General features: G+C 39.2%; 1 protein-coding gene across 4 annotated transcripts in view; it reads right to left on the bottom strand.

Moving 5' to 3' along the window:
- Gpcpd1 (glycerophosphocholine phosphodiesterase 1) overlaps window positions 1–21,045 on the bottom strand; it is a 57,564-nt gene extending 36,519 nt beyond the window's left edge. For 2 of the 4 annotated variants that reach the window (XM_041670388.1, XM_041670390.1), the window contains exons 1-6: window positions 20,907–21,045; window positions 14,071–14,143; window positions 12,646–12,742; window positions 8,831–8,915; window positions 1,887–1,962; window positions 136–177 (exon numbers count right to left, since the gene is read on the bottom strand). In XM_041670388.1, coding sequence (XP_041526322.1) covers window positions 136–177; window positions 1,887–1,962; window positions 8,831–8,915; window positions 12,646–12,742; window positions 14,071–14,119 — 349 coding nt within the window. In that variant the 5' untranslated portion in view covers window positions 14,120–14,143; window positions 20,907–21,045. Of the gene's footprint in view, window positions 1–135; window positions 178–1,886; window positions 1,963–8,830; window positions 8,916–12,645; window positions 12,743–14,070; window positions 14,147–20,906 lie in introns of those variants that run through there. The other 2 variants (XM_041670389.1, XM_041670391.1) reach the window with 2 other exon arrangements.
- Window positions 21,046–22,115: the final 1,070 nt, after the last annotated feature.

The following is a 22,115-nucleotide window of genomic DNA, read 5'->3' as shown; positions in this document are numbered from 1 at the left end:
ATGATTTAACAGAATATACTTGTCTGTTTTCAACATGCATTGCGTTATCTCAGTATGTTATGCTATTTCCAATGATATGCTAAGGCAACAGGTTAATCATATCAATAAATGTTTTTAAAATTCAGTCTCACTTACTGTGGATTCCAAATTGTCCATCATCAATAATGATTTCACTTTCTGGAATTCAAGGAAAGTAAGAAGCCTAGTTAAAAACTCATGATGTCCACAGAATGAATGAACAACTGAGAATTTTACTTTACTGCTTAAAATGGTAATTCTATAACATAAAGTAGCCTAAAGTGAATAAGCCTATTTATAGTGGCCCTGGATAAAGCGTTCCCTTTCAGGAGGCTAGCAAGCAGTGTTGGTCCTACAGACTTGAGGGACTGTTCACAAAGAGAGACAAGGTCCTGGGAAGGTGTCCTGGAGGACTGGGACAAAGCTCAGCACCCACCATGCATGAGCCTACAGAGCTGTTGGACAAGATCTCCTTGCAACAGTCTTGGCACAATTAAAATGCTTATTTTTATGTGGTTCACATTCATAAATTAGCTAAGGTGTGAATCTCCTCAAACCCCAACATTCTTGCAGCCAGCCAAAAGCTTTATAAACAGCATCCACTTACCTGTACATACAGAGCTGTGGAGAGCTACCAAGAGTAAGTGCTAGCACAGTCCTTCACTAACAGTTCAAGAACATAAAAAAAGCTGCAAAGCTGTATCTAGTAACACTTGAAATACATTTCCTTCTCAGTACTCTTCTCAGCTAACTTTAAGCAGCCTGAAGCATCTGTTAAAATAAGTGGGGTGGTTCCTAAAGACTGTCCAGCAGACTATACATCGCTTTTAAGTTTACACCACCTTCCTCAAAAAGCAAAACAATAATTTCTATGAGAATAGAAATAAAATCTTTCTCAAACGCAAAAATATATTTAATTTCAAGATGCATCCAAATGCAAACTGTGTTTTAAAATACTTAATTCTCATTAAGCTTCAACTTCAATATGCAATTGTTGTAATTCTAAAGATGCTGCTGTAAGAACTATCAAAAATATATTAAAGCATATAAAAAGAACCCAGATGGAATGAGACATCTATTAACAAGATGTGCCCCTTAAAGAGGGCAAAGCAGAAACTCCCACCACTTTCTACTCTAAGCTACGAGACCCACCAGTTGTTAGTTCTCAATTCTGATCATCTGTAGAAACTAAAACATGTACTTCTTAGACAGAGTCAATTCACAAATACAAGTAGTTTCGTGTCTGTAAAATGAGTGTCAAGATCTATTTTCAGCATAGACAAGTGAACTAAAAAACACTTGTATGAAAAGAAATACTACTTTTGGCATTGAAAATTGAATTTAAAAAAGCCTCCGAATATAAATAATAGCACAGTCAAGAGGGAGCTAAAATGAATTAGAATATGTCAACTATAACAAAGAAATGTAAATTCATTTGTTTAAGTATTTGATAGTATTTAAAAATTAAATATGATAACTTTATTAGCATTCAAAACAATTTTTTAGAGTTTTTGTTTTGGATCAATTTTTTTTTTAAACGCTCTCTGGGCAAGAAAGCTAATAAAGCCATGAGTCCTCAATAAAGGAGAATAATGTTAACTTTCTAACAACTCCAAATTGAAAAATCTTATAATAGTCTAAAACCCTCAAATAAAATAAGTAGACAAGCATTTTTAATAGTTTATAAAGAATGGCTACTAAAACTGTTCAGTTTTGCAAGATCAATGAAATGCTAAGAGCAATCTGGAGTACTGACAACGCATTGATTTTAAACTTCAGAATAAAAGTGTATTCAGTCCCTAAGCCACTGTGCAGCACATTAGTAACTTTATGCATATGCCTCAAACAGATGCAGTTAATGCCCATACCTAAAGGGGTTATTGATCGTGGTTGTAGATGAGTCTCCCACTTGTGAACTATGACTTGACATGGACCACCGATAGTCTGCAATTTAAAAGTTAAACGTCTGCAATAATTTCTTATATCTTATTTCTAACCATGATTCCATTAGATGTTTGTGACCTAAGTCTTAACTAAATACAAGACCAAGAAACAAGAAATTAATCTTGCCAGTTTTTAATACTATTATGTACCAAATCAGGCATATGCCCAGGTCACAAAGCATGATGTAATATTACAAAAAAATGAGTTAAATCAATAAATAAAAATAACTGAGATGAACTGGCACACAAAACTCCCTTAAGCCCATTTGCAAATTTATCTATAGTACTTTGATTTCTTTTACGAAAAATTAACTTTGCACCAATATTAATTCTAAGTTAAAATTAACATCATTTATACTTTCTTTGGTGTGTCAAAGGGGTGTTTCTAAATATTCCCCTGCTTTACTTAAGAAAGACTACACGTTTAGAAGACAGCCTAAACAAGCTTATGAGAGCAGGGCAAGAGCAAGTACCTCAAGATCACACAGCACACATTACTGCAGGAAGCTACAGGATAGCAAAGTCCTCTACTTAAGAATATTAAATTTATTATATTTTTCATATTATAGTAACCCATGTTTGCAAAGAGAACAAGAAACCCTGAATACATAAGTGAACAGCCAAGTTTCAAGAATAATTGTGAGAAAAGTGATATTAAATTAACATCAAATTTGAGATTTATGCTTTCAAATTTAAAAGTCATAGTATAATAATACCTAATGCTGCCATCATGTTTCCTTAATAGCAACGAAAATTATGTGCTGCTGTTGACACACAATTTTAAAACAGGAACGAACCAACAGCAAAGACCCTCTGAACAAACACAGGGCAGACTACATACTTAAAATTATGTGCCAAAAAAGCATTTATACATCTTAAAAGCAGACTTTGAAATTACAACTCTATAGGATTTATTCTATGATAATTTTAACAAAATACAAAAAAGAAAAAAGTAAATATAAAAATTACTCACTATTATACTATTTCAGAATAAATCTTTGAAACTGGAGTATATAAGTTTCTCTGTGCACATTATATACCTTTAGATGGCTCTTTCATAAAAGTATCCCACAAATCTTACTGAATTTAACTGTTGATTTAATTTGGTAAGTGTGCCAAATAATCAGTATCCAACAAAAGAGGCATATTATTAAGTAACTAATTCTAGGAATTAAGCAAACAAGTTAAATTCTTTTCTCAAATTTATAAACAGTTTAAAAACTACAACAGCACTGGAGGTTTACTCAAAATGCTAAATCTGAGATACTAAATGACATGTTCTTTCATAATACCTCTTTGCCATTATATGGGTCATCTTAAAATATGGTGAATTTTATTTCTAATACACTAAAACATAGTATATTTATTAATTTTTTTTTCAAGACAGGGTTTCTCTGTAGCTTTGGAGCCTGTCCTGGAACTAGCTCTTGTAGACCAGGCTGGCCTCGAACTCACAGAGATCCCCTGCCCCTGCCTCCCGAGTGCTGAGATTAAAGGTGTGCGCCACCACCGCCCGGCAACATAGTATATTTAATACTGTATCATCTGCTGTATATACAAAACTGTTTTAATTTTTTACATTTATTGAGTGTATGTGAGCACACGCGTGCATATGTACACACATAAAGGCATATTTCCATCTGTCTTTTATTTTAACCTTCAAAAGAAGCAAATGTATACATTAAGAACAGGTGTGTTCCTTAGTAATGAAAGCACATAATGAATTAACCTAAGCCTTTTCTCATTCGCTCCACTTCTCACTCACACCCTTCTACACCTCCTGGCAGCCAAACTTCTATCAGTAACCAAATGTAAAGTAAGAAGAGTACCATCAATATAACTATCAGCAGGGATAAAAACAGAGGGAGAAAGGAGGGTTAATTTTGCTTTGGTTTAGGTCCAGTGTCAGGATAACTCTACAAAGTAACTACTGCATCTATCCTAAGAATAGTCTTGTAAATTATGCTTCACAGGAAACCTACTTTAGTAATAATTTTAATACCTTTCATTTAATTAATTTTAGTGACAAATCCATTACTCACATATACAATCACCTAGAACTTGAGGAATAATGAGGAATAGACCAAAGGCCCAGTTTAGTAGGCCACTTTCTGTCTACAAACATTCCCACTATAGAGACGTGCTGGCTAGTACACAGAGTGTTAGAGAGTAAAACAAACAAACAAACAAACACATCTTTAATCCCAGCACTCAGGAGCCAGTGCCAGATGGATCTGAGCTGAGGCCAGCCTGGTCTATACAGCCAAGTTCCAGGCCAGTTAAGGCTAATAATAAGACCCATCTCAAAAACAAACCAACAAAATCCCTAGTTTTAAAATAAGTACACTTAGGGGGCTGGAGAGATAGCTCAGAGATTAAGAGCATTGCTTGCTCTTCCAAAGGTCCTGAGTTCAATTCCCAGCAACCACACGGTGGCTCACAACCATCTGTAATGGGGTCTGGTGCCCTCTTCTGGCCTGCAGGCATACAGACAGACAGAATATTGTATACATAATAAATAAATAAATAAATAAATATAAATAAATAAATAAAATAAGTACACTGATTCCTACATTGCTGTCTGTGACTTTTACATTAGGAAATATAATCTTATTCATTTATTTTTATAAAGATTTTATTTATTATGTATAGTGTTCTAGCTGCATGAATGGCCTACATGCCAGAAGAGGGCACCAGATCTCATCATCAATGGTTGTGAGCCACCATTCGCCTGCTGGGAATTGAACTCATGACCTCTAGAAGAGCAGACCTCTGAGCCATCTTTCCAATCCCCATAATCTTAAATTTAAATTTCACTGGTGGGCTTAAAAAATAAGACTCAAATATTGGGAAATTTAAAATCTCAGTAATGACTCAAAAACGCGTAATACTTTATGCTAATATGCTAATCTATATACTAACTATAATCACCTATTCTTTAAAATTTTAAGAAAGAACAGTTCTATTATGCAAGTGATGTCTTAATTTTAAGCTTTTGGATTCAAGTAGAAGGTTACCTTTAGAGAAAGAGTAACAAGTATTATTAACACCTTCAAAATTTAATATATAAAATCAAGACTATGAAATAGCTCTAAACATGTATTATTAACAAAAACATTTGCATTAATTTTTGAAAAGATTTAGCTGCTGTTCTCTTTCGAAAAATTACTTTTAATTATGTATAGGTGTGTCTGTGTGTGGTGGTGCAGGTGCCCTTGGAGACCAGAGGTATTAGATTCCTTGAAGTTGAAAAAACCCTACTTGTCTCTTTCAGCTACAGCAAGCAACAGGAAAAATAAAAGAACATGTAGAGTTTGGTTTATGTTTTTAATACATCAGCATGCAAAATTGTGAGTCGGGTAAAGACATTGCTTGCAGATGAACTAAAATTTAATTTTTACTGATTCCTTTCTTCTCACAATTTAAAAAATAACCTGCATGTATGAAGGCAGGGATTTTACTCTACAATACCAAACCCAATATTATTTAACAACATTTCTACTAAGTCCAACAAGAAAATGGTCATCCCATTCAAATAAAGTAAGGTAGACATCAAGTTAACAGTAAAGCGTTTGGCATCCAGAAGAATATTATTATATCAAGAAGGTAGAGAATGGCCAGGCAGTGGTGGCGCACGCCTTTAATCCCAGCACTTGGGAGGCAGAGGCAGGCTGATCTTTGTGAGTTTGAGACCAGCCTGGTCTATAAGAGCTAGTTCCAGGACAGGCTCCAAAACCACAGAGAAACCCTGTCTCGAAAAACAAAACAAAAAAAAAAGGAGGTAGAGAATGACAACCTAGGGGGGCTGGAGAGATGGCTCGGTGGTTAAGTGCACTGGCTGCTCTTTCAGAGGTCCTGAGTTCAATTTCCAGCAACCACATGGTGGCTTACAACCATCTGTAGTAATATCTGGCGCCCTCTTCTGGCGTGAGGGCATACATGGAGGCAGAATGTCATATACATAATAAATAAATAAATCTTTAAAAAAATGATCACCTAGGCTATTGTAAAAATTAACAATTACTTATAGCTGACTGACCTGTCAAAGCATTTTTAAAAATAGGAAAGATGAAGGTAAAAATAAGTTAATAACGAATTAAATTATGAGTTTTGGCATTATAAAAATTATGATACTTTTAAAATATAATGGTCTGTTTCACAAAAATGAACTAACTTTTCAAAGAGTATAATAAAAATTGCATAACATTTCACTCTAAAAAAATCCATCAACTCCTTAAATTTAAATTTTAATGCCTTAATAAAGTAGTTTAGGTGCTGAACAGATAGCTCAACTGTTGAGACACTGGCTGTTCTCCCAGAGGACCCAGGGTTCAATTTCCAGTATCCACACCATGACTCACAGTCATCCATAACTCCAGTCCTATGATGCCTCTGGGCATCTTCAGGCCTCCAGGGGTACCAGGCACACACATGCTGGACATACATATGGACAAAATACTCCTAAATGAAATAAATCTTTTAAAGATGAATATTTAGTGAAGATGTGAAATCAACGGACTCTGTGTGGACCCACACTGAGTTTCCATTTCAGGAATGTCCATCGCCTTTGTTTGCTATAGTTAAATAAAGGGAATAGGTGCTACCTGCAAAATTACTACAATTTATCCCATTAACATCCTACTCCAACTTTACAAAGTCTACAAGAAGAAACATGGCTTTGAGAAACTGAGAAAAAGGAGGAGCTCACAATACCCTCTCTTTCCTGTGTTCCACAGATTGTCAATGTTGTAGGGATAGACGTTTTCTTTAGTGGTCGAGAGATTGGTAAGTTGCTCATTCTCCTATAAATAACCCTTCACCCATGCTCCTGTAAGCAATTCCAAGTAAACTCACTGGTACATGAGCACACACTCGTGCATGTGCACACACGCACAAACACATATACACATCAAGAAAAAAGGAAAATAGAAAAAGTGAGGGGGAAAGGGACTTTACAACTCCAGGAACTAAAAAAGAACATGTCAAGGAGAAGCAATGCATGGAAAGAAACATGAATTGTGACACTGTATTTGCTTATAATATTTAATTTAATAATGAACAGGACCCAGGAAGCCTGTATTTTAAGCCCTTCATCTATGGATAGAGCTGGCATCCATCTAAAGGTAAAGAGCTCATCTGCCTGAAGTTCTGCAGCTACCAACCCTAAAACTCCTGCCCAGTGACTCCCTTATCTCCCATTTCAGCTTTCCTGTCAACTCTAATATTGATTAAGATATGGATTTCACCTATCTGTATATTTTCATTATTTAAGATGCCTTGCATATATCTATCATTTGGCAACACACTATTAAGATAAAGTTTCATAATAATTATAATAAAAAGTGTTTCATTTTAAAAGGGCCACCAACTTTTAGAAGTGTTACTTTAAGCTGGCATGAAGTGAAAAGAAAGCAGTCATATGCATGGGATTTTATGAAGCTATTTACTCTAGTCCATGAAAAACATACTTACCAGGGCAGCCCCTGCATCACACGGTACATGTGTACACGATACAGAGCAAGCACCTACTTAAAGAAACACACTCACCAACATATACTGTAAACTTTTGCAAGTATTACAAGGGAAAACTCAGTTTATTACTGACAATTTTCCAAGAGGCGTCAGTGGACTGATTTGTTGCTTTTGGTTACGTTTTCTATGAAAAGAACCACACTACAGGTTGGCTTACTGTGACCTGTGTTGACAATAGTTTTATATAACTATACCCAAGGGACTCACTGACTCTCACTGTCCATATCCTCCTTTTCAAATAAAATTTAATTTCCTATCACACAAAGTTTCTGTGTATCAGGACTTTCTTCTAACGCCGGAGTGCCATGGTTTGTTTATTCATATACAATTTAATTTGTACTGGAGGACTAGACCATGACCTCTAGACCAAATAAGCAGATGCTTTTTGTTAGACTATTGTCAAGATAAGCCAACACAATGACCACCCACAATGTAATTTTAGTTCAATTACTGAGTGTTTACAAAATATTCTTGGAATAAAACAGGTAGTAGGTGCAAAAGACAGCTGAAGTGAATTTGTCAGCTTTCATGTTAGCTGAGAGTGCAGTAGTTGCTAGTACCTTTCATCTATAACAAAAGTGTTCTATAATTACCAAGGGGAAATACATTTTTTCCAAAGGCCTAATCCATGTTTAGTTTCTTACACCCCTGCTAAACTCTTGGTCACACATGCACAAGTGTGGCAAAGGTAAAAATCCTTTCACTAAAGGGAAAGAATTCTTTCACTAAAGAAATCGATGTCTGTAAACTAAGGAAACAAGTTAACATTTTACTTTTCTAAAAATGAGAACAATCCTAAAATAATAAGCTGTGAACAGGCAGATTGAGAACTAATAGACACTCAAAGCTTTCAGAGAAGACCCTGACCGGTCAGCAGCATCTATGGAAAGCTCCGAGAGGAATCACTTTGCTTTTGGTAGGCATTAAACAATGCAGCCACAGAGACAGATGACTGCATGAAATAATTTTTTAAAACAGTAACTTGCTTAAAGTTGGTTAACATACTTTGCTAAAGGTATTTATACCACATAATGCTAAAAACAAATAAAAAATTGCAATTGGTACTAGTTGACAAGGTTGCAGAAAATGCACGCATTAGAAAACACTGTAACAGGACTAATAAACTTACTATTTATTAGTCTTTTAAAAATCCCATGACAGATATGTCTGTCTGTGAAGGAGATACTTACTTGAGTTTTTTTTTTTTTTGGTACAAAAATATTAAGAGTTCAATTTCTATTTGACCAAAACATATTCATTTTACTTCTAAAGTTTTCAAACTTAAATTAGTTGCTTTCGAAAGTGCTAAAGAAATTAAAAAAGAAAGAAAGACATACCTTTGGTTCTAAAAAGCACCCTCTGAAGTAGCGGTACTGAATTGATATTCCTCTACTGAGAGTAATCACTGCTTTCCATAATATACTGATGGAATGAAACACAAAAAGAACACCATTAATATCAAGGTAAAATGTATGAAGAACTCATAATTCACAAAATTTCTCAAATAAGGTCCCTACTGTTCTAGGATATCTGTACACTGTGAAGATGTGTTGCTGTGACTGGTGTAGTAAAATGTTGAATTGCCAATAGCCAGGCAGGAGAGAAGAGGCAGGACTTCCAGGCATAAAGAGGAAGTCAGAGGGATGAATCTAGGCATGTGGGATTGACCAGTGAGACTCAGAGAAGAAGCAGGAGGTGCAGAATGGAAGAAAGGTAATGCCATGTGGGAGAATGTAGATTAATATAAATGAATTAATTTAAGTTGTAAGAGCTAGTTGAGACCAATCCTAAATTAAGGGTGAACTTTCATAATTCATAATTAATAATAAGTCATCCTACCCATGATTTTACTCCAGGCTTGCCCAGAAGGCAATGGGAATGCAGTGATAACCCCACTCTCAAGGAGTTTGCTTTCCTGTATGGGTAGGCAAATGCAAAAGCAGACAGCAAACACTAAACTAACAAGCCCAGGTGGAGAGGTGCAAGTCTTTAATCCCAGCATTTGGGAAGTTGAGGCACAAAAATTCTGAGTTCTAGGTCTGAATGGACTGACTGCAAAGTTAATTCAAGGCAAGCCTGAGCTAACGTGGTAAGACTCTGTGTCAGATAAGGAAGGAAGGAAGGAAGGAAGGAAGGAAGGAAGGAAGGACTGACTCCAAACTTGGGAGGAAGCTTAGGAGCAGAATCCTCAATGAAAAAAATTATCTGAGTTGAGACTTAAAGAATAAGAAGTAACCAGCTACACAAAAAAGCAGAAAAACTATAAAAATCAAATCAAAATATACTGTCAATCCTCTTTTGTCTTCCCGCTTACCCAGAGACACTACGTATTACTAAAAGGCTTTAAAGTAAAGCCTTCAGGCCATAAGTGAGCCATGAACACTGGCAAGTTATAGTCTACTAACTGTCCTTTGTTCTTTAACTTAAAAATCATACCAGCTGGTATTGCTCATAGGGACACTAGATATATACATACAATATTTAGGACAACCAGTAAAACAAATGTGATTCTATCCTAACCACTTTTCCATGAAATTAGAAAATTAAAGCCTGGATCCATAAACTCTGCCCAAGATTGACTGCACATACCTAGGTCTGCCCTAGTCTAGTGCACTAGCAACAAGTTTACACTGAAATAATGCTGCTAGTGACTACATTTCTCTTTGTGGTTAAGGAACCAAAATGGCATGTTCTACTCAGTAATATCACATACTTCCCAAAGAGTAGTTTCAGTCAAGCACACTAACACATACTTGTGATATCAACTGCTTAGAAGGCAAATGCAGGAAAATTTGCAAGCTCAAGATCAAGGTAGCCTGGACTATAGTGTGAGTTCAAGTAACTTAGTTAATATCCAATCTCAAAACACAAAGTAAGAACAGAAGCTAGGCCAGGCATGGTAGTGTACACCTTTAATCCCAGGACCCAAGAGCACAGATCTCTGTGAGTTCAAGACCAGCCTGGTCTCTACATAGCAAGTTGCAGGCCATTAAGAGATACACGGTGAGATCTTGTCTCAAAAATTAGTATTTTTCTTTTCTTTCTTTCTTTCTTTCTTTTTTTTTTTTTTTTTTTGGTTTGTTTTTTCCAGACAGAGGTTTTTTTGTAGCTTTGGAGCCTGTCCTGGAACTAGCTCTTGTAGACCAGGCTGGTCTCGAACTCACAGAGATCTGCCTGCCTCTGCCTCCCACTCCTCTGCTGGGATTAAAGGCGTGCGCCACCACCGCCTGGCTAGATTCTGTTTTAAATGAGGTAAGACCGCTATTTAGAACAATGATGGAGGGCAAAGCTAGAGCGAAGGCATGGGCCTGCACAACAACTAGAAGAAAGCTGAGCAGGTCTCATGTTCAAGGCTCAAGACCAGCCCTGGTAACTAACGCAGCAAGATTATCTCAAAATAAAAAGCAAAAGGAATGGCTGTGTGACTCAGGGATAAAGCTCTTAGGTTAAATTGAAGGTATTGGCACAGGAGACCACTTCCTAAAAATAACCCCAGCAGACATTGAGAGAAACAATTAATAAATGGAACCTCCTGAAACTGAAAAGCTTCTGTAAAAAAAAAGGACACGGTCAACAAGACAAAATGACAGCCTACAGAATGGGAAAAGATCTTCACTAACTCCACATCAGACAGAGGTCTGATCTCTAAAATATACAAAGAACTCAAAAAATTGAACACCAAAAGATCACATAATCCAATAAAAAAAAATGGAGTACAGACCTAAACAGAGAACTCTCAACAGAGGAATCTAAAATGGCTGAAAGACACTTAAGGAAATGTTCAACATCCTTAGTCATCAGAGAAATGCAAATCAAAACAACTCTGAGATTCCATCTTACACCTGTAAGAATGGCCAAGATCAAAAACACTGGTGACAACTTATGCTGGAGAGGTTGTGGGGAAAAGGGAACACTTCTGCATTGCTGATAGGAATGCAAGCTGGTACAGCCCCTTTGGATGTCAGTGTGGTGATTTCTCAGAAAATTAGAAAACAACCTTCCTCAAGACCCAGTAATACCACTTTTGGGTATATATCCAAAGGATGCTCAATCGTGCCACAAGGACATGTGCTCAGCTATGTTCATAGCAGCTTTGTTTGTCATAGCCAGAACCTGGAAACAACCTAAATGCCCCTTGACTGAAGAATGGATAAGAAATTTACACAACAGAGTACTACACAGCAGAAAAAAATAACGACAGCTTGAATTTTGCAGGAAAATGGATGGAGCTAGAAAACATTATTTTGAGTGAGGTAACCTAGACTCAGAAATACGATTATCACATGTACTCACTCATAGGTGGTTTTTAAACATAAAGCAAAGTAAGCCAGCCTACAAACCACAATCCCAGAGAATTTAGACAACAATGTGGGCAATAAGAGAGACTTACACAGATCTAATCTGCATGGGAAGTAGAAAGTAGAAAAAGACAAGATCTCCTGAGTAAATTGAAAGCATGGGGACCTTGGGGGAGGATTCAAGAGGGGAAGGGAGAGGAGGGAGGGGAACAGAGAAAAATGTAGAGCTCAATAAATATCAATAAAAAAAAAATACAGGGCTAGAGAGATGGCTCATTGGTCAAGAGCACTGGTTGCTCTTCGAGAGGACCTAAGTTCAATTCCCAGTACCCACGTGGCAGCTCAGAACTGTCTTTAATTCCAGTTCCAGGGAACCTAACTCCCATGGCAAAATACCAATGTGCATAAAATAAAAACGAATTAATAAAAAAAATACACAAAAAAAACATATTAAAAGGGGGGTGAGGATGGTAAGAGTCAAAAGATGTCAAAGAGTTTTGAATGGAAGTTAAGGAACCTCTTTTTCCACAAACTTTGTAAAGTGATTTTACTCTTTAAAACTGTGTATATCACAACTTTCATAAAAATTAAATTAAAAAAGCTGGGTGGTGGTGGCACACGCCTTTAATCCCAGCACTTGGGAAACAGAGGCAGGCGGATCTCTGTGAGTTCAACCAGCTGGTCTACAAGAGCTAGTTCCAGGACAAGCTCTAAAGTCACAGAGAAACCCAGTTTTGAAAAACAAAAAACAAAAAAAAAAATTAAACTAAAAGAAAAAAACATATGTAACACCTCAGAGGTTCCTAGATTTATAATGTCACTATTACTCTGTAACCTGGCATTTTTGCACTTACCTTTCTCCTGTCTCATTCTCTGGAAGAAGAGTCACAGCATTTTGAGGATTCCAGTTTCCCAGGGCTTCACAGCTTCCGCATATTGCAAAAACCTCTCCTAAAGAAATCAGAGTAGTCAGTCTTTTCCAAACACCAAACTTTCCAATTTTAGAAGCAAGAAGAGAGCAGTCAGTTGCAATTGTCTTTAGAGTCTCCCTGAGTCAAGAAAGAGGAGCCTCAGGCAAGGCTTTTGACCCACTGGCCACTCTTACCACCTTTTAAGATAATTTGACTCAGCCGGGCAGTGGTGGCGCACGCCTTTAATCCCAGCACTCGGGAGGCAGAGGCAGGTGGATCTCTGGGAGTTCGAGAGCAGCCTAGTCTACAAGAGCTAGTTCCAGGACAGGCTCCAAAGCCACAGAGAAACCCTGTCTCGAAAAACAAAACAAAAAAACAAAAAACAAAAAAAGATAATTTGACTCATCTTTCCAGAACCAGAGGGAGCAAGAAGAAATAGGCACAGGAACAAGCTTTTCTTTATTTTTTCAACTACTTAGTAAACAAATAAAAGCAAGCAAGTAGCAAAGTGATGAAGACACAGTACCTCATTGAAGCTTCCCAATTTAAAGAAATAAACACCAAAGAGGGTATTTGTTTGTTTGGAGACAGGGTCTTATTATGTAGCTGTGGCTGACCTTGAACTTATAGAGATCTACAGGTCTCTGCTTCCAGAGTGCTAACAATGGGCTACCAAAGGCATACTAAGAATTCTAGAGAAATATCAATTAATAACTGTAAAAGAGTCTCCTCCAACATCCCCCTCTGCTCCTCTACCTCCCTTCCCATACACCCTAAACTTCAGTGCCCACCTGTTAGCAAAGGTGGGTAACTTTATGACTAACTCTCGTTAGTTCATCTCTGTGATGTAGTCAGTTTCTTTTAACTTAAACTGCCTTTTTTCAACTCTCCTGGAGGAGGATAGCATAGGGACTGTTGAAGGGTGAGAGTTCCAACCTTGTACCCTAACACCTGTAACTCCACCTCTTGTGAAACAGAAGCAGAAGTCCTTGGCTACCTAAAAAACTAGAGGTAAAACTGAAATATATGAGACTCTATCAAAAGGAGTACAACTTAGTCTGTAGTCTCTAGGAGGTTACATATAGGTCCAGAGATGAGCAATGGCCAGTGATATCCATCAGCTAAGCGGCAATCTGAAGAATTCTGCCCAGGGTATGAAACAAGCTTTCTGGCTGAGAACATAAACTTAGATACACCTTCTTCTGGCCTCTCCAGGAATTATATGCACATGGTACACAGACATACATGCAAGCAAAAATACCCATACACATAAAATAAGGGGGAAATTTCTTAAATGATTAATTTTTTTAACAATCTAGGAAAAAATGCTCACTTAATTTTAAAAAATACTCTAGAATAAAGCTTTACCTGGTAAAAGAGTTCCTCTTATTTCAAAGGTGACCTGAGAAGGTGTCATTCTGATGGATTTATTTTAGAATTTCTGCTAGGGAAGAAAAGAAAAATAGTCACTAACTGTATACAAAGATAATATAGCTTTTTACCACAGTACACAATGGGGCTGGAAGAGTGTTGTTAAGTTGATCCAGTGCACAATGCCCTTGGTTCAATCCCCAGCACCACGTAAACCTAGCATGGTAGCACTAATTAGCACCAAGAGATCAGAAGTTCAAAGTTATCCATGCTATACAGTGAGATGGAAGCCAATCTGCAATACAGAGTCCCTGTCTTAACAGGGACTTAACAGCTGGACAGTGGTAGCACTCGGGAGGCAGAGGCAGGCAGATCTCAGTAGAGTTTGAGGCCAGCCTCGTCTACAGAGCCAGTTCCGGGACAGGCACCAAAGCTATACCACAGAGAAACCCTGTCTCGAAAAACAAAAAACAAAAACAAAGAAATGGATCAATGAGACAGCTCAGAGAATAAAAGCACTTGCCACCAAGCTTGATGACCTGAGTTTAATCTCCAGGACCCAAGTAAAAATGGAAGAAAACTGATCCTTGAAAGTTGTCCTCTGACCTGTGCTCTTGACACACATACACTTAAGAAAATAAATGTTATTTTAAAAAATATTTAATTGGCCAGACAGTGGTGGCATATGTCTTTAATCCCAGCACTCGGGTGGTAAAGGCAGGTGAATCTCTGCGAGTTCGAGGCCAGCCTGATCTACAGCTTGAGTTCCAGGACTAGCTCCATAGCTACTGAGAAACCCTGTCTTAAAAAATAAGACAATAGCTAGGCAGTGATGGCACGTGTTTTTAAGCTCAGCATTCAGAAGGCAGAGGTACCCTTGGTCTGCTGAGTTCAAGGCCAGCCTGGTCTATGAAGAGTTTCAGGACAGTCAGGGCTTTGCAGAGAAATCCTGTCTCAAAAATAAAAAAATTAAATTGGTTCATACCATATAATCCCATTTCTTGGGAAGCAGAGGTAGGGGATCTCTGAATTCCAGGAGATTTAGAACTAAAATATTTAATGACTTTGCAATTCTGTGATAAGTTTACTTTTAAAAACTTTTAATATTTTTTCTTTGAAAATGTTTATACAATTTGATCATATCCATACCCCACTTCCTCACTCGACTCCACCTAGAGTGCCCGCTACCTTTTATTCCAACTTCATTTTACATCTTCCTTCATCATTAAAAAGTAAATAACTTTGATAAGAAAAAGGCTAAAAGGAGGGCTGGAGAGATGGCTCAGTGGTTAAGAGCATTGCCTGCTCTTCCAAAGGTCCTGAGTTCAATTCCCAGCAACCACATGGTGGCTCACAACCATCTGTAATGAGGTCTGGTGCCCTCTTCTGGCCTGCAGACATACACACAGACAGAATGTTGTATACATAATAAATAAATAAATATTTAAAAAAAAAAAAAAAAAAAAAAAAAAAAAGAAAAAGGCTAAAAGGAAAAAGGATATAAGCAACAAGCAGTCAGAGTCCTTATATACAAACTGACTGCACTAAGTAGAAGTATCCAGCAAGACTTACAGTTTTGTTACATACTTACTTTCCAAAAACCCAAGAATGAGTGAACCAGAAATATTACAAAACAAGTATGTCCAAGCTTTATTTTAAGGGAGTCAGGATTCTCTTGCCTCGTACTTTCTCCTTTGATAAGCAGCTGTGCTAAGTCAACCTATCTTTCCTAACCAGGTCTAGGTTAGGGTGGTAGGAAAAGTAAACCCCAGAGACAGAAAAAGCTCAACTAAAGACTTCTACTTCAGTAACAAAAAAGCAACTTAAGTCCTTCAGCTAGACCTACAGAAACTAGTTATGTCTGGTTTAAAAAAAAAAAAGCTTATGAATCTGTTTCTAATATACAATGTTACCTTGCTACCCACACAAATCCTTCCTCAAAATTAAGTCTTTTCAGATATTTTTTCTTCATAGGATCAGCACGCTCAGATTCTTTAAATTTAGTCTCAACTACAGTCTATTACAACAAAACAAAACAAAAATAAAAACAAACTTGAAGCTGGGCAGTGGTGGCGCACTCTGTGAGTTCAAGGCCAGTCTGGTCTTCAGAGTTCCAGGATAGGCCCTAAAGCTACAGAGAAACCCTCTCTTGAAACAACAACAACAAAAAACTTGATCTGATGTTCACATGACTACTGCACTTTCAAGTCAATAACATCATGCAAAATCACATCTCGTGGTACTCTGGATTCTAAATCTCTTGTCAGTACTGTCTTAACCACTTCACAGATTTTATTTACAGAAATCTACACTTCTAAGGCTGAAATCTTTTGCCTTTTTATTCATATTTTCTCTCTAATTTTTTCCTTGCTACCTCCAGACTTAGCCAAATATACTTAACTAAGGGAAGACAGGAAATTACTTTTTAAGTATATACATATACATAGATACATACATCTCTAGATAGTTACTAAGTCTAAACAAAGAATACATTCTTCAAATGGTGAGACATTTTGCTTAACAACTCAAATATCCAAGCCAGGCAGTGGTGGCTCACGCCTTTGATCCCAGCACTTGGGAGGCAGAGGCAGGCAGATCTCTGTGAGTTAAAGGCCAACCTGGTCTACAAGAGTTAGTTCCAGTATAGGCTCCAAAGCTACAGAGAAATCCTGTCTCGAAAAACCAAACATAATTCAAATATCCAAAAAACCCAGACACTTGTGGAGGAATAATCCAGGTCTCTAAAAGAATTCCAATCATATCTTTCTTTATGCAGCAAGCCCCTTAACTTACCAGCTAAATTTTATTTCATTTTATTTATGAATAAGGATGCTTCTAGAATCTAGTGGGCAGAGGCCAACAGTGCTGCTAATATCACAGTGACTGAGCAGTCCCCTCCACAAATAATACCCAGATCAAAACAGCAATAGGTCTGAGGTTCAAAAGCCAGACATATAATGCCTAGAGAGGGCTAGTAAGTAATCAAATCTACAATTAATATTAGCTACACACTATAGATGCATTGTCACATAAACACCAATTAGAAAATGTAATGCTGAAAGATATTTTATAAATGTACAGTATTATATACATTTTACTACCTTTTGTCACATATACAACAATTAGAAAATGGAATGCTGAAAGATATTTTATGAATGTACAGTATCATACATTTTTACATACATATGTAAAACAAGATTAATAATGTAGTATCATGTTGTACTTGGATAACTTTGTTTATGATAAAAATGCCAAGACTATACACAGGAGAAAACGTGTCTGTGAGCAAAATAATTTGTAAAACCTACTTGATTTTCTGTTTCTAAAAATAAACAAGATCTCTTCATATGAATCCATCCTGTGCTAGAACTGATAAAGAACATCTCCACATATAAACAGTTCTGGATTAGCCTGCTACCTGAACACTGCAACAGGTCTTTTAGATGGCTGACAAAACCGTTCTGAATCAGTGAAATGTTCATTGAAACATTTAACCCTCATTTAACAGATCCAAATTATAACAAGAAAGAAGTCCTAAAACTTTAAAGTTACTGATTTGGTGGTGGAGTTGTTTTTTTTGTTTTTTGGGTTTTTTTTTTTTTTTTTTTTTTTTTGCTTTTCGAGACAGAGTTTCTCTTGGTAGCCCTGGCTGTCCCAGAATTCAAATGCTGACCAGGCTAGCCTCCTACCTGGTTCTGCCTCTTCAGTGGTGGGATTAAAGGCATGAGCCACTACCACCTGGCATGCTGAATTAATTTTAAGAAACAGGGGCTGGAGAAATGGCTCAGAGATTAAGAGCATTACCTGCTCTTCCAAAGGTCCTGAGTTCAATTCCCAGCAACCATGTGGTGGCTCACAACCATCTGTAATGAGGTCCGGTGCCCTCTTCTGGCCTTCAGGCATACACATAGACAGAATATTGTATACATAATAAATAAATAAAAAAATAATTTTAAGAAACAACCTAAACCCATAACTCAGCAATATGGCTGAATAACCAACCTCAATTCATTTATGTATGTGAGAAAGAGAAAAGGCGAGGGAAGGAGTTCCAAGGTATACACGTGAGGGTCAAAGAACAATTTGCAGGAACTGGTTCTCGCCTACCATGAATATCCTAGAGATCAAATTTACACCCTCAGAACTCGGCTTTTCAGTAAGCATCCCTTTCTGCTCAGAGTCTAACCAGCTTGTCAGTCTTAAACTGTAACCGGAACTTTAACCCAGTGTTTACAATTCTAAACTAAGGGCAATCTCATCTAAAAGACTGCAGAGTTGGTACTAAGCTAACTATTCATCAACTGCAATAACCAATTCAGTCAATGTAAGGTAAGGCACATGAAATTATTCTCATATATTCAAATCAACAGCAGGTCTAACCTTGCTCTAGATGTCTACTACATGAGGACACCAAGAAGAGTCTGTGGATTTGATAAAAGGGAAACCAACCAAGCTTTCAGTTGTGACACAGCTACAGTAACTCGACAGTGAACAGCTGCAGGGAGTACAGCACAGGCAGCCACACACGCGGAAGGAAGCACAGACAGAACCACCCCAGCAGACCGGTGCTCTAGTCCACTTCAACTGTCCGAAGCCAGCAATCTACTTCAGTTGCCACCTGCGATGCTGCTTCAGTGGCAGCTTACTGGACTTGATGGACAGAGGCCAAAATGTTGGTGCAGGACTAAAGCATAAAATTTTGGCACCCAACTGCTTCCAAACCACAGTGGTAGTTTTAAAAAGTGCCTTTCTACTGAGAATCTCAAAACCTGCGCATCGACCTTTATTTCTTCTGCTTAACAAAGATATCCCAACTTGGATGGAGGAGGTCTTTCAGATACACATAAAACAGTAAAAACTGCAAGTCACCGTGCATACGTAGCTCCTCAGACAGACACCAGCTTACTATCACCTTACTACACAGCACACTTCTGGAGGTTTTGATGTTAGGCTTTGGAAACTTTTTTCCAATACAACCTCCAATTTGTACTGTCTAGAGATAAACACTACACAGCACTTTCAGCTGAAGTTGAAAAGTTAATTTGCTTACTTAGTTTTGAGGCAGGATCTCACTAGAAGACCTGCCTGCCTCCACCTCTAAGTGCCTGGGTTAAAGGTGTGCACCACCAGGCCTGGCCTATTTTAACACTGTTAGAAGACTCAAGAGGTTTTTTTTTTTTTTTTTTTTTTTTTTTTGTTTGTTTTTTGTTTTTCGAGACAGGGTTTCTCTGTGGTTTTTGGAGCCTGTCCTGGAACTAGCTCTTGTAGACCAGGCTGGCCTCGAACTCACAGAGATCCACCTGCCTCTGCCTCCCGAGTGCTGGGATTAAAGGCGTGCGCCACCAGCGCCCGGCGACTCAAGAGGTTTTTACATGCTACTGTAACTTGTTTACATTAAAACTTTTTAGTTTGCCCTACCTAGCAAAATCAACTTCACTTTTTGTTAAATATTCAGCAGTGGATCTAACCAGTTAACCAGCATGGGAAACACACTGGAGATTTAAGCTAACCAAAGATGTGGGACCATTCCAGTTACAGCTGAACTAAAGGTGGGTGTTTTTAGCTAGCAGGTATATTTCTAGCAAAAAGAACATCTCTGTTTTCCTTTACAGCTTCTAGAAGGAAAAAAAAAAAAGCTGTTTCTAATTCTCCTCATTCTTCCCTAGATTCCACCAGCTCTGATCCTCAGAACATCCTACAATCAAGAAACAGTTTAAGTGCCCATATTGATTTCTACTCCAGCTGGCAGGGATCATTATGGCCCTACTTCTAAGACCTCCATATACTCTAAGCCAATATTTTAAACAAGAATAGCTTTTTCATTAAGCAAGCGTTTATGAAGATTTCAGTAAGCCAAATTAATATTTTCATCAGCTTTAGACAGGCAGTAGGCATTTTCCAAATATTTTTCATTTCATTTTATGTTATTATTTTCATAAGTATCATATGCTTGTTATATACATATAGTTAATTCACACACCACCAACTTTTTGTGCACACCAAACAGTTTTGTGTTATTTCTCTGAGTCCAAATTTCCTGCATCTTTCTTTGTAGATTAACTGTGTTTAAAACACTTACTTATCTCCCCTAGTACTTAAGCCACTGCATGCTGTGTACCTGCTTTTTATTTTGTACTGTTTGTTTCTAGAACACTGGGCAATGGGGGGGGGGGGGGAGACTAATAGCTTGTATTTATTTCTTCGTTATGTAAGTGTTAGAAATGTAACAAGCAGAAGGGTAAAGTTAGTAGGCAGGAGCAGGGCGGCAGGGACAGGAGTACGGAGGGGTACATCAGACCCGTCCGCCCCGCTCGCTCGATCAGAGAATCTCTAGAACCCGGCAAACTCCCGGTTTCCCTCCGCTTCTGGCCGGACCCGGCTGATAAAGCCGGCGACACCAAGAAGAGGACCGCGACCCTAAAACGTCACCGAGGGCACCGACGACCGACTTCCACGATAGCCCTGGGCTCTACCCACCCTACTGTACTGTCACCCGGAGTTTCTTTGGTGAGCACTAATTTTAGGCAATTTGGGAAAATCAGCAGCTGTCAAAACGGCGCGAGTCATCAGCACCGGCGCGAGGTGGCGGAGGTGGCACCCCGAGGAAGGGAGGCACGGAGAGGGCTTCGGCTCCAGCGCTGCCGTTTCTTTGTTCCCCAATTTTCCGCCCGGTATTTCCGAGGCGGTCCCGGGTCACGCCGCCCGGAGGGACGCGGCAGCAGGGGACAAGCCGGGGTTCCAGCCGCAGCGCGGCTCCGGGACGCCAGGCCGCCCGCCCGCCCGCACCTCCGCGTGAGCGCCCGCCCGCACCGCCGCCCGCCGGCCGCCCTCACCTGCCGCTCTGCGCCGCGCCGAGAGCCTGGGCCGCGGCAGACTAAGCCGAGCGTCCGCGCCTCGCCAGCGCTCCCTTAGGTGGCAGCTGGCAGCGCGGAGCCCCGCCACAGCCTCCTCTCAAACCGGTTTCAGCTGCCCTAGACTAAACTGCCAGCCCACCCAGTGGGGCGGGATCGAAAGGGGCGGGGCGGGGCCTGACGTCACGCCCGGTCCCTTCCTGGCCAATCGGCGGCCGCGCGCCGGGGGCGGGCTGCGCGTTCCTGGCAGGCGGGCCCACAGACCTGATGTGGCCCGGGGCCCCCGTCTGGCGTAGTCAGGCTCAACTGAGGAAGGCGGGTCACGGAGGCACGTCTGTAATCCCAGCATCCGGGAGGTTGAGCAGGGAAGGAAGGTAGAGAGTTCGAGGCCAAGCTAGGCTGCAAAGGTAGCCTGCCGTTTTCTAGAAACTAGCTTTCTTTACCAAACACACCAAACACACTCAGAGTAAACCATTAATGCTGCCAGGTGGTGGCCGAGCATAAAAGCCCATGTCTGTGAGCTCGAGACCAGTCTGATCTACAAAGTGAGTTCCAGGACAGTCAGGGCTGCACAGACAGGTTTCCCTGTCTTGCAAAACAAAGCAAAAAGCAAACAAGAGAAACCATTAAAGCTGAAATAAGGACCTGGAGATAACTCCGTGGGTAATGGCACTGTCCACCAAGCTTGACGACCTGAGTTCAACCCCTGGAACCCACAGAGTGGGGAAGACTCAACACTCTCTGACTGCTATAAGCCTGCTGTCACAAACACTAAATAATAAATGAACCAGATAGAGACCCTCCCTCAACAGGGGTCTTCATTGTTTTCTAAAACTACCCTTCTTCCTTTTAAAGTCCTCCTTCCCTCCCCTCCCTCCCTCCCTCCCTCTCTCTCTCTCTCTCTCTCACACACACACACACACACACACACACACACACACACACACTTTCTTCCTTCCACAAATCCACCACTAGGTAACTTTTTTTGTTTTTTTGTTTTTCAAGACAGGGTTCCTCTGTAGCTTTGGAGCCTGTCCTGGAACTAGCTCTTCTTGTAGACAGCTCGAAGAGATCCGCCTGCCTCTGCCTTGCGAGTGCTGGGATTAAAGGCGGGAGTGCTGGGATTAAAGGCGTGGGTGCGGCAACTTCTAATGTAAAACCGGTTACTTAAATTGAGATTGTAAACAAACA

The sequence above is a fragment of the Microtus oregoni genome, unplaced genomic scaffold (assembly GCF_018167655.1).
Source record: "Microtus oregoni isolate MIOR12 unplaced genomic scaffold, Mior012 000020F_ref0000438, whole genome shotgun sequence".
Taxonomy (NCBI): domain Eukaryota; kingdom Metazoa; phylum Chordata; class Mammalia; order Rodentia; family Cricetidae; genus Microtus; species Microtus oregoni.
This window is presented reverse-complemented; position numbering and strand designations above follow the sequence as displayed.